The sequence below is a fragment of the Maniola jurtina genome, chromosome 11, assembly GCF_905333055.1.
Source record: "Maniola jurtina chromosome 11, ilManJurt1.1, whole genome shotgun sequence".
Classification (NCBI taxonomy): Eukaryota; Metazoa; Arthropoda; class Insecta; order Lepidoptera; family Nymphalidae; genus Maniola; species Maniola jurtina.
In genome coordinates, this window is record NC_060039.1 from 5,129,689 (window position 1) to 5,142,325 (window position 12,637).

General features: G+C 36.0%; 1 protein-coding gene across 1 annotated transcript in view; it reads right to left on the reverse strand.

Moving 5' to 3' along the window:
- Window positions 1-12,637, reverse strand: part of LOC123869505 (headcase protein) — a 90,944-nt gene that overhangs the window by 49,143 nt on the left and 29,164 nt on the right. The window contains exon 2 of the mRNA XM_045912484.1: window positions 10,599-10,695. Within this exon, the coding sequence (XP_045768440.1) occupies window positions 10,599-10,695 (97 nt within the window). The remainder of the gene's footprint in view (window positions 1-10,598; window positions 10,696-12,637) is intronic.

Below are 12,637 nucleotides of genomic sequence, written 5' to 3' on the forward strand. Positions count from 1 at the left end.
GGAGCAGGTTCTTAATTTGTATCGTAACAAAGTATCTTTGACATTTTATAAGCAAATTAGTTTTTTCTTTTGTATTGAACTTCATAGCTACTTTAGGAATTCAAATGAGACGATATAAAACATCAGAAGTGGCACAAAGCTCTATCTTGGGGGCTTTATTGCTTTCAAGTTCTTTTAACTTGAAGTAAGTAAGATTAAGCTACTTGTTATTCTTATTTTGCTTAATAAATCTTGCGATTCTATATACAATATACATAGAACTACTTAATTCAATCACCTCTACTAGAGGGTGCAAAACTAATAAATGAAAGTCATCTAATATCGGAATGGCATATATACGTAATTATTGCTTGCTGACAGTATTTCTTGTTAATTTAAATTATCTCTAACATATCTTATTTTATAAGTATCATGTTAAACTAGGTAATAAATTTCGTTGAGCCGATGTCGTGTTTCAATCAAATTTAATTAAATAATTATGTATCCAATAGTTACTTTATTGGAAAATTTATACGTTCGTGTCGACGAATTAAACTTTATCGGTGGGTTATAGAAATTAGTGCTGACAAATATTCGGAAATTTTATTCGAATTTTCGTTTTTTTCGAATAATTGAAAATCAGATACTTTTAATAATCATGTCTTTATTTGCCAGTATGTTACTGAAAGTCTAGTCTCAGCACATGATAACAATAATGAATGAAGAAATCGCTTGTCACATGAAGTTTTGCATAAATTGAAAGATTGTTTCGGCAATGAGTAGACATGCATTTTCTCTTTACAATATTAAGGAAAGTGGTCAACTTTGCAGTAAACACAACTCAGCTGAACCAAACATAGTTTCTACCTTTAAATCAACATCAGTCTTCATAATAATCTTTTAGTGACAAAAACCTTATACCATATCGGTCAAGCTACTCCATCTGGTTTTACAGTCTAAAATCAAGCTCATACTTTTATGCTCTTATGACATCAACTCATTCTTGGCAGGTGATGATCATTATCAACCTATAGAAATTCGCAGCTGGACAATGGGCATAGATATCTTGCGGCCTTGCGCCGCCTGAATCCTGGGGCTTCCTGTGCCTCGTTTATGCTATCTGTTCATTCAGTAGGGGTCTTCCAACGTTGCGCTTTCCGGTTCGAGGTCGCCATTCTAGCACCTTGGGACCCCAATCGAATTATCCCAAATTTTGTATTCGAATTATTCGAAATTCGAATGCAAACCCTAATAGAAACGCAACAAGTATGGCGGCGTTTTACGATTCTATGCGCTAGAGATTTGCAACCATCGCGCAGGCGCAGCCGTGCACTCTAAGTGGGACGTATGCGAGCGTCGACCTCACGCCCGACTTCAGGGTTATGCTTGTCGTCGACCATGCCAACAAACTCTTACGTAACTTTATTAACATCTACACCATTCTAACCACCATTCACTGTATCAATAAATCCTTATCTATCTATTCTAGATGATGCCCGCGACTTCGTTCGCGTGGATTTAGGTTTTTAAAATCTCGTGAGAACTCTTTGATTTTCAGGGATAAAAAGCCTATGTCCTTCCCTGGGGTGTAAGCTAACTCTGTAAATCGGTTCAACTGTCGCGTCGTGAAAAGCTAGCAGACAGACGGACAGACAGACAGACAAGCACACTTTCGCGTTTTTGTCTGTCTGTCTGCTACATTTTCACGGCCTAACCAATGAACCGATTTTAATGAAATTTGATACAGACTTGGGATACATCCCGGGGAAGGACATAGGCTACTTTTTATCCCGGAAAATCAAAGAGTTCCTACGGCATTTAAAAAAACCGAAATCTACGCGGGCGAAGCCGCGGGCATATTCTAGTATTATTATAAAATCTTCCCCACAAAGGATTTCTGTACTCTACACAGACGACATGGACTTGCTACTCTTTTTTTTATGAACTACCTACGAGTGGCATACTGGAAGTCAAAAAACGAGTTCCTTCTGCAAAATCTATTTTTAAGTAGGTCTCCGTAAGATCATCCTTGAAGTTCATCAGAAATTAGAAGAGGTTAGTTAAGTAAAGAGCAATGCAAAAGCAAAGGTGAACGAGTCTAATCTGTGTAATTATGATAATTAGCTCAACTCTACAATCCAAACAACACGCTTTACTGTAGATATATCTTGTATTATGTATTAAATTCAAAGTACCTGTAAAACTGTGTAACTTGTGTTCATGTAAACATACCTATTTCTATTCTATTATATTTAAAAAAAACTAACTGGCTGACAAATCAACGTATCTACCTACAGCTAAAACTGCTGGATATAGAAACTTAAGATATTGCATGTGGGTTTCGTCTTAAGGAGTAAGATAGGATTTTGGGGCATACCAACCGGATATTATTTCATTTAAATCAACGCGAACAAAATCACGGGAACGAATAGTCTAATGAAATCAATCTTCTCTACCTACTATAACCGGCAATCTTCGGCTGGTTACAGGCAACAAATCGACGCAAAGTCAGATTTGATGTCTGATCATTTTTTTAATAAACCGAATAGTGCGGTTACGGAATACGATGATTTTGGCCCGATATCAAACATGTTTAACCAAATATTATTAACATTATCGAGATAATAATAGTATCGTTAGAGATCAACGACCGCTCCAGTTCTATTCTAGTACCAGTCGCTACGACATGTTACTACTAGGTATATTATTTCGTGGAAAAGTTACTACTCACATTATAGTAAGGACTACAAATGTATGAGTCAGGCGATCAAAATACAAGAAACAGCCTTTTAAACTTGTACAACGTATCAAAATTATAATACCTACGAAAAAAACATCTTTTGTTGGAGTTTGGAGTCATCGATTCTTTAATTTAGCATTTCCCCATCTTAAAAGTCTAGAATCTAACTTTCATTTCGAATTACCCGAAAGTAATTATCTTGTCTGAGCATTAATTATCACTTTCTGATTACCAGCTGCATAGCACAATGAAGTCTTCTTAAAGTTTATTTAGCACATTTTAATAGGCAGGAAGTATTTAAGATGGTGGGCGGATAGAGTCACGACGCATCGATATTTAAGTGCGTGGTATCTAGTTACATAAATAATACGGTAGAAGTAACTGAACACTGTCATTACTATAATAAACAGAGTTCAGACATCTCCCACAAGAAGGCATTAGACAATTCAAAACATTTGAATCATCATTGGTGTTCTGTTAGCACAGATGTTTTAATACGACTTTCTACTGTGGCTGAACAAATCGATATAGGAAAGGCATCCAGGACAACAAACAGGGCAACTAAAATTATTGGCTAAATTTAAAGAACCAATGGTATAAAATGAGGGAAGCATAAAAGTGTTCCTTCATAAATTGTGAAATATGGTAGAAAAAAGAGACTTCTAAAAGCTACTTGTCGAAAATACTAATAAGAATTGTTCTTCTTTGTACAGACTACAGAACCACGAACTTTACAATAGATGCACAATAATGAATACCGCTAGCTATTAAAATATAAAATGGCATCAAAATAAAATGATTCACAATTCGGATGCCAGTGTCGTTACTAAACGTGGGCGCCAACCGTGTGGGCTGATTTCATATTGCACTAGCATATGCTTTAAATATTCTGCGATTACTTTGTTTACAAGAGGCACTCAATGAATGAGATAAGCAGGATATAGTCTAAAAGGCTAAGTAAGAACTTTAGGTGGAGAGATTGACGTCACAATAATGGATTTAAATAATATCTTCACGAAGACAAGTGAAAAGATAACGCGAAACTATCAAATCATATTTATGAAACAAGCGGCGATACAAAGATCAAATCAATACCTTTTTGAAATATTTAACGAAATTCGTAAAATATGCAAACAAGGTATACCCTTATCAAGATTGAATTCAATACAGCCCGACGGTAAAAGAAACCGGCTCCTGATTCATTTCCATGTATGGCTGTAATGTTTTCCCTAAGTGGATACTTGCGATAACTTCATAAAAAGTTGATCAGAACTCACGAAATGGTGGAGCCAGTAGTTGTTGGGCAAAATTCCCAAGCTAGCCATTTATAGCGTTAGTGCCTATAAACGATTTCGAAAACTTTGCTTAGCTTGAATAAAATGTGCAAGACGCATTCATTGCACCACGGCAATCATAGCTGCCCGATTACGCATTGGCTGATTTAACAGGGCTCTCTCCGTCACTCGTTTCATACAATCGTAGTTCCAATTTCATTTGAAAATTAAGCAACCAAAGTCCATGAAATTTTGCAGATATATTCTAGAAACTAATATCTGTGTCTGTGGTGTTTTAGATTTTTCTAAAAATATGTAGTTTTAAAATTACAGGGGCTCAAAGATTTGTATGAAAACTTTTAAGACCGCGTAACTTTGAAACTGAATATTTTAACAGAAATCTGGAAAACCACAGACATAGATATTAGTTTCTAGAATATGTCTGCAAAATTTCATGGACTTTGGTTGCTTAATATTCAAATGAAATTGGAACTACGATTGTATGAAACGAGTGACGGAGAGAGCCCTCTTAAGGGCTGTGTTAGCAACTTCAGTACACATCTCAGCATAGAAGTAATTACGTCAAATGCTGTCTTACGAAACGATTGATATCTGAACTAGTATGAGATTGCACGTCATGCTAACATCGAGCTGCAAGTTTTTCTGGCGCAAGAAAGTTGCACTACTAGACCTAACAGGCTTCCAACCCTATTGTATCTATTAGCTGGCTACTTTCTTATTTCTTGCCATTTACGGTTCGTCGAGAAAATCAAGACGCATTTGTAATAGGTATTTGTAGTAATATAAAAAAATCTAAACGACATACCTAGTTGTAATCATTAAAGTGTTCAATAACCAATTTTATCGACGTCTTCTGTAACCGTTCGCGTAGAATGTACAACAAGTCAGTTTTAAATTGAAGCGCAGATATTTCGACTCAAAAGTCAAAATGCTGAATCACAACTGCATTAGTGAAGATAAAATCCAATTTAAAAAATCAGTCATGGCCCACGCAAAAATTGAGTGTTCGGAAATGATTTCAATTTAGCGAGATCCGATTTAGCAATCCAGTACCGAGCCCGAGCCAAAATGATAAAGCTATTATCTCATTGTGTGCTCGGCAAGACGATTTAAAAGAAAAACACAGTACTAATCCATATGGGAAGCCTTGAGCGGAGTATCGGATGGCCGCAGACTGCGAGCTCCATCGGATTTAGTTACATGGGCGACCGCGCGCCCGCCGCATCTCTTTCCGATTTGCTCGTGGAATTATTGTTTCTTTCATATAAGAACATCTTTATATTATTAACTTGTTTATTGTCAATAAAGACAACTTTAACAATTTATTTCGGTTGAATAAATATCTATTTCATAATTTTCTCTACGTAATATTTTCTAAGATTGAAATATTCCTACGAAGTACTTAAGATTCTTAGTAGATCTAGAAATGGGTAGGCATGTAAATAACCACGAATAAATACCATCATCATCAACCCACTGCCGGCTCACTACTGAACACGGGTCTCCTCCTAGAATGAGAATAGTTTGGCCATAGTCTACCAAATGAGGAATAAGAGACTCCACACACCTTTAAGAAAATTAAGAAGACTTCGCAGGCATGCAAGTTTCCTCATGATGTTTTTCTTCATCGTTGAAACAAGTGATAGGTACCTACTTATTTGCTTAAAACGCACAAAACTCCAAAAAGTTAGAGGTGCGTACCCAGGATCAGAACACGGAACCCCTGACTTGGCTACTCGTATGTCCAATGCGACAAATACACAAATAAATCTATAAGAACATTCGAAGAGAGGTCTTGTACTTATTAGCCTGGTGTTTGATCGTGAGGATAAAATCTGTTTAATGTACGGGCGATGTGAAAATCGCTTACACGATGAATTCATACGCCAGGTTTGGTATATGCCGCTAACCGGTCCGATCAATATGCTGGTAGACATCGAACACCATAAATAGAAGAAGTGGTCGCGGTCTTTAATGATGTTGCTAGCAAAAACGTGCCTCGGTTGTCACTGTTATCAATCACTTTGTAACTAAGTATCGTTTCACTCCCGTTGTTACTACATCTGAGAGCTTTTAGAATAAAGAAAGATGTTTACTTGAATGATACAATGTAAGTCTGATATATTTCTAAAACAATCTTATTGCAAATACTGCCTTTATCTAGGTCACAAAATAGTGCTCTTAATCTTAAGTACATATGTATAAGAATAAACTAAGGATAGTCCATTAAGTATAGAAACTAGTCATAAATAGCACAATTAAGCTATAATATTATACTTCCCATTAGGCTAGGTAGTAGTAGAATTGAAACTGTCATTGTTTCTATAAATTTTTACAGTAGGAGAGGAAAAACAATCCGAAAACTTGCCATGTGTTTTAGTTAAAGGCCAATATAATATCGAAAATTATTTTGCCTCTAAAGTAGAGTTTACACGAAGCCAGTAATGCTGGCGCCAGTCTGCAGACAAGCCAGCGTTGGCCTGGCCCTTGTTGTTTAGACGCGGCCAATCATTCACGGATTTTTTCTTCTAGTGTGCACACGTTTGGAAAAACAACAAAGAACACACACCGTACGGACGTTCGCCAGTGACTGGCGAGACTCGTCTACACGGGTCCGCAACGCTGGCGCGGGGGTCGAAGGGTATGCGGGCGGAGGTCACTGGCTAGAAAAATAGACGGTCGCTCTATTCTCGCCAGCGTTGGCAGCCAGCGCTGGCTTGGCTTGAAAAACTGTTTACACAAGGCCAATACCGAGCCAGCACTGGCTGCCAGTCTTATTGGCAGCCAGTGTTGGCTCCGTGTAAACTATGCTTAAGTCTTTATTGTAAAAATCATTAGCGAAGGATAACAAAGTACATGATTTGGAAAGTCATTAAAAATGAATTAAGGATAGCTATTTTCTCACATGTGACTCATTCAATATTATAAATAAAAGAGAACGTAAATATTATGATAAAGGTATCGCAAAATGAGTACACAGAAATACCAACAAACGTACCACAGTAATAACATTCTCAAGGGCCTTGTTTATGATGAATGGCTGCGAGACTCTTGATGCTAGAGTACGGTTTTCGCTTACGCAAACAAAATTATTAATGAAAATTATATATAAATTTCTTTGTGTACGAATATCAATTATTTTATTAACTTTAACAACTCTACTAATCAATATAACGTCCTATAAGAAGATACAATTGGAATTTAGTGACTTGAAAACTTTTTGAAATTTAAAGTTAACAAATTCTGAATACTAATGAGTTTAGTTCTATTGTACACCACATAAAACAAAGTAAATAGTACAAATAACAAAAAGATAATAAGCATAACAAAGTAAGTATGTACGTACAATTTGGCGGCCTTATCGTTACCTAGCGATATCTTCCAGGCAACCATATTGTATTTAAATTTTAAAAACAATTGAAGTTTTTTACTATAATAAATGATGCTAATACTGAATTCATAGGAACCAATGACCTCTATGTGATAAACACATTAAATGGGTCACTACGAACAACAATTTTTGGGTTGCAACTCATTTTTTTTTCAGCATCGTAGAACACAATCTTTGCTTGAAATAAACCTTCTATAGGTATTTATTTAATGATAGGAACGCATAACCTAGACAAGTGGCAGACAACATTATGAAATAAATTGCGCTGCTGCTATTATAAAAATGGTTATAATGGGGACTCTGTATAATATAATAGACTAATAGGTAGATAGGTATATGGGAACACAAAATTATGAAGTTTCCCCTGGTGGTATACAAACGAGACACTGTCACGCGAAGCGGAGCGAAACGAGTGTACAAGACAATACCGCTCGTGTTTGTGCGATAAAGCCAGGAGAGAATGTTTTAAATTATTGTCGTGGATTAGCCCTAAAGCACGTCGCATCTGATTTATAATATTGTTAACAATTTACATTGTTCTTTGTTGGTAATATGATTACGGCAGTAACTGGCTTCAAAACTAACTGCAAACCAGTTTAGATAAGGATAGGACCTGACTTATCCTATCTCACCAAGGGCAAACCTCTGTGAATTTCCTAAGACTTTAAAAGACGGACATTTTTCAGAAGCTGAACATACGATGGAGTCTAATGAAATTTTTGAAACCATTGTGGTTTTACAAAGTGGAGACGATATCGTAATCATCGAAACTGTACACCAAGTACTTACTGCAAACGCTGTAATAAATATCAAACAAACGGCGGGTAAAAATAGAAACAGGCACGGCGGGCGGGCGAATGACCGTCAGTTGACATACAACGGACTCAAGGCCTGTGGAGATTAGATACCGACTGCCGTCGCTTACAAATATATAGGTACCAATGCGTTGAATAAAAAAAACCGGCCAAGTGCGAGTCAGACTCGCGCACCGAGGGTTCCGTACTCGGGTATTTTTCGATATTTTGCACGATAAATCAAAAACTATTATGCATAAAAATATTTTTTTTAAATGTACAGGTAAAGCCATTTCCATATGATATTAATTATTTGAAATTAATTAATTTAAACACTTTTTAATTTTTTTTTCATGATTGGATCAGAAATTTTCGGTTTTCGAATTTATTCCTTTACTTGTGCTACAAGACTTACCTACCTGCCAAATTTCATGATTCTATGTCAACGGGAAGTACCCTATAGGTTTTCTTGACAGACACGACGGACGGACGGACGGACGGACGGACGGACGGACGGACGGACGGACGGACGGACGGACGGACGGACGGACGGACGGACGGACGGACGGACAAGAAAGTGATCCCATAAGGGTTCAGTTTTCCCTTTTGAGGTACAGAACCCTAAAAATACATTTTAAACAGAATTGAGCAATCGTATGTTAACTTGTCAACTGCATTTGAATTAGATTTATTTGCAGATTCTACGTCGTCAATTGTATTTAATTAAAACCGAGAAATGTCCAATCCAGATGTAATTAAATGACAGACGTTACCGTTAAAAACATCACATGGTCTTTTAAGTGAACACTCATGTTAACAACAACATTAGCTTAGTAGTTGTACAGCTTGAAAATAAAATGTTAAAGTGATATGAGGTGTGCTTTCGTGGCTATTACGATTGGTATGGTACTGAGCACACCTAAGTTTTAGAGTATTTGCATCCTCTTCTGGCTAATGTAATATGAAAAGGTACACAGTTTGACATTTTAAAATTTAATTTAGAGCAGTCAAACCTCGTGACTTTAGCTGCCTATTAAAATTTGTAACGTGCACTAAAATTGATTCATGTTCCGTCCTTTTTCAGCAATATTAAAATGAAAAAGGTGCACATACTCTAAGGTTTATAGAAAGACATCAGAATCGACGCCAGTGGCTACGTGCTGTAAAATAAACATTTAAATTCGGTAGAAAAGTCAGTAAGGTACTCAGTCGTAAAACACCTAGGTGGCGCGATTAAATTACACTCGGAGAGTTACGTTTATTTGGTAGAAAACGTGGTAAGGGCCTTATGGGTGCCTCCCGTCACGGCGGTTTATCGCGAAAAGTGTCAGCCCAGTGTTTTTACGGCACCTCTAACAAAAGCAAACTTTCACCTCTGAAAACCTTTTTCAGTAACAAAAATATTTTATACTCGTATATCTCACATATCAGACCTTGTTTTTAAAATGGGATTAGATGTAGGGATTCTACTAGTAGAATCTGATGTAAAAGTAACACTCTAATTTAAATAAACTCAGATGAATAGAATTAGATAAGCAAATAGGATCGTAAGTGGTCTAAGTGGACGTGATGACGAGACTAATGAGTTAAGAGATAAACACTAGACCCTTTGCTAGAAAATTGTTATGAAAAGAAGTAGCTGGTTTGTATAATAAGGGCTTACATAAGACCCTTTAGAAATCTTTTTTTAATTTGCTCAGGAGCACTGAATTGAAATGGTACACTTACAGAAAAGGCATGAAAAATTACCTAAAAGTATTCATTTGAAATTTCTAAACAGACTAACATGCCCCTGTATAGGGTAAAACGACAAAAGATTTGGTAGGTTCTGAAAGTCAAGCGTAAAGATATTTTTCTCGTCTGCCAATCTTAATCAGTTTCTACTTCAATCGATAGTAAGTGGTTCAAGTGGATGTCATTATTTTGTTACAATGAATTTATGACCCCTTACAAGTAATTTAGCATGTCACGGTACAAAAAAATAAGTTTTATAAACAAGTGTAAATTAAAAATTTATAACACCCTCCGACAAGTGAAGGTTACAGTAATAACTAGAAAAGAGCTGATAACTTCCAAACAGCTGAACCGATTTTCTTGGATTATAGCTAAGAACACTCGATCAAGCCATCTTTCAAACAAAAAAACTAAATTAAAATCGGTTCATTAGTTTAGAAACTACGATGCCACAGACAGATACCTACACAGATACACACGTCAAACTTATAACACCCTTCTTTTGGGTCGGTAGTTAACAACAAGTGTTATATCACCATAATCATTTTAGTCAGTGGACTTCCACGGTGGACAATGATCCCAATGAGTGCCATCACACTGCTAACTCTACTTAATACGACTAGTCTGGGATATTCAACGTCTATGCAAAACAAATCGACACTTACCTTTATCTGATATGAGTTGACCTTGTGCTTGGGTAGAAGGTTGAATGTTGAGAAGTCCAGTCTTCTTGAAAATATCCCATTTGCACCAGCACCCGCTCTGTAAAAGGAAATTTTTATTACTAAACTTAAATATGTAAATTTTTATGACGGTTATAATAATTTACAAACAAGGAAAGATGTTGATCGAACTTTAAATGGAACCAACTAAAATACATAATGAATGTATTAATAATATCAATAATGTTGTAATACCTTGAAATAATACCTACTTTATAGTATGAAAAAAATATGTAGTTTAAATAAAAAAGAGTAATTTAACATATTTAAATAAAATCAATTGCAATTCGGGTATGTTTAAAAGAAGAGTGGATGGACACCTTCTGGGTATATGCGTCCCATCTTAGGCTACATCATCACTTTCCATCAGGTGTAGTTGTGGTCAAGCGTGTGCCTATAATTAATAAAAAAATACTTGAACCAATTCGAAATTGAAAACGAATACTGCTACCTACTTTGAATTTAATTAATCTGTAGTGGTATTTCATAACAAACAAGTTACAACTCGTATGTTAAAACGATCTATTTGATAATACAAAAGTATAAGAAGTCGGTTAAAAATATCAAATTCCTGATATAACATCAACAAAAACATAAAGACGCTTTGTACACAGACCAGCCATTTGACCTTGGTCCTTTAATAAATATGGAGCGAGAATACAAAAATGATTATGTTGACGTTTTAATAAATTCACTCCATTTGCTCACACCGAAATATTTCTTGCCGTCGCTTGTTCTGTTTATAATAACATTACGTCAATTTATATCCAACATTTTCGTGCACGTGTCCACGTCCATGGAGCTTCGAAGAATTGAAAATTATGAACAAAGACAGGCCAACCTTATTAATAGCGCAATTCGTTGCCGTGCGACCCAGAGTTTTATCTTTATGGCTTAGCTCCCCAAACATATTCCCCTGACAAGGCGATCAATTACTAAGTAGGTATTGTATTAAGAGTTTGAAAACGAAAGCACTCTTACAAGATTTTGTCTGGACAATGAAAATGGTCACTGTTAAGAGGGGTCTTTCCGTCACTCGCTCCATACAAACGTAGTTCGTCTCTCATTGGAATACTAACCAATCATAGGTACTCTAAGGAATTTTGTAGAAACGTTCCGGGAACTAATATCTATGCCTGTGGTTTTCCAGATTTCCGTTAAAATATTCGGTTTCACGCGGTCTTAAAAATTCACATACAAATCTTGGAGCCCCTGTAATTTTAAAACTACATATTTTCATAAAATCTAAAACACCACAGGCACAGATATTAGTTTCTAGACTATGTCTACCAAATTTCATGGACTTTGGTTGCTTAATATTCAAATGAAATAGGGACTACGTTTGTATGGAGCGAGTGACGGAGAGACCCCTCTTAAGACTGTCACACTGCAAGGTGTATTCTATTGAAGGAACGTGCATTTTTTCACGGCACATCGGTGGCGCCGCGCAAAAAGCTAAATAAAGCATCAAGGTTACGCGAAAAAAACTTGTTTTTTCATTGCCAAGGCCAGTCGAATTAGATACCGGCTCTCATATCTCGTTGGGGCGTGTCAACATAGCATTGTGTTTACATTTGCGTGCAGATAAAAAAAAGGCGATTATATTATTGACGTCTACGCTTTATGGCTTTAAATATTTAAATTTTAATACTTTGTTGTCAGCTTTATACTTTAAAGGACAGAAGGAATATTAATACCTAATAATAATTTATATACCTACTATCTAATCCCTGAAAATAATATACTTAGTCTAATTAAAGTCTATTGCTGTTCGCTACAGTCGGCAATCCTCTGCCAATTTACCACGGTAAAATTACAGTCTTTTACATTCGTTTTCCACGTTAAAGAATTCTGGACTTAACAAATTATACGTAGATATACCAATAACATTTGCCAATCGAAAGATAAGAAACTTTCAAGTTAACCAATTAATTTTAAAACATAGGACGCATTTTCACTTTAAACAAAAAGTGAGCTTCTAA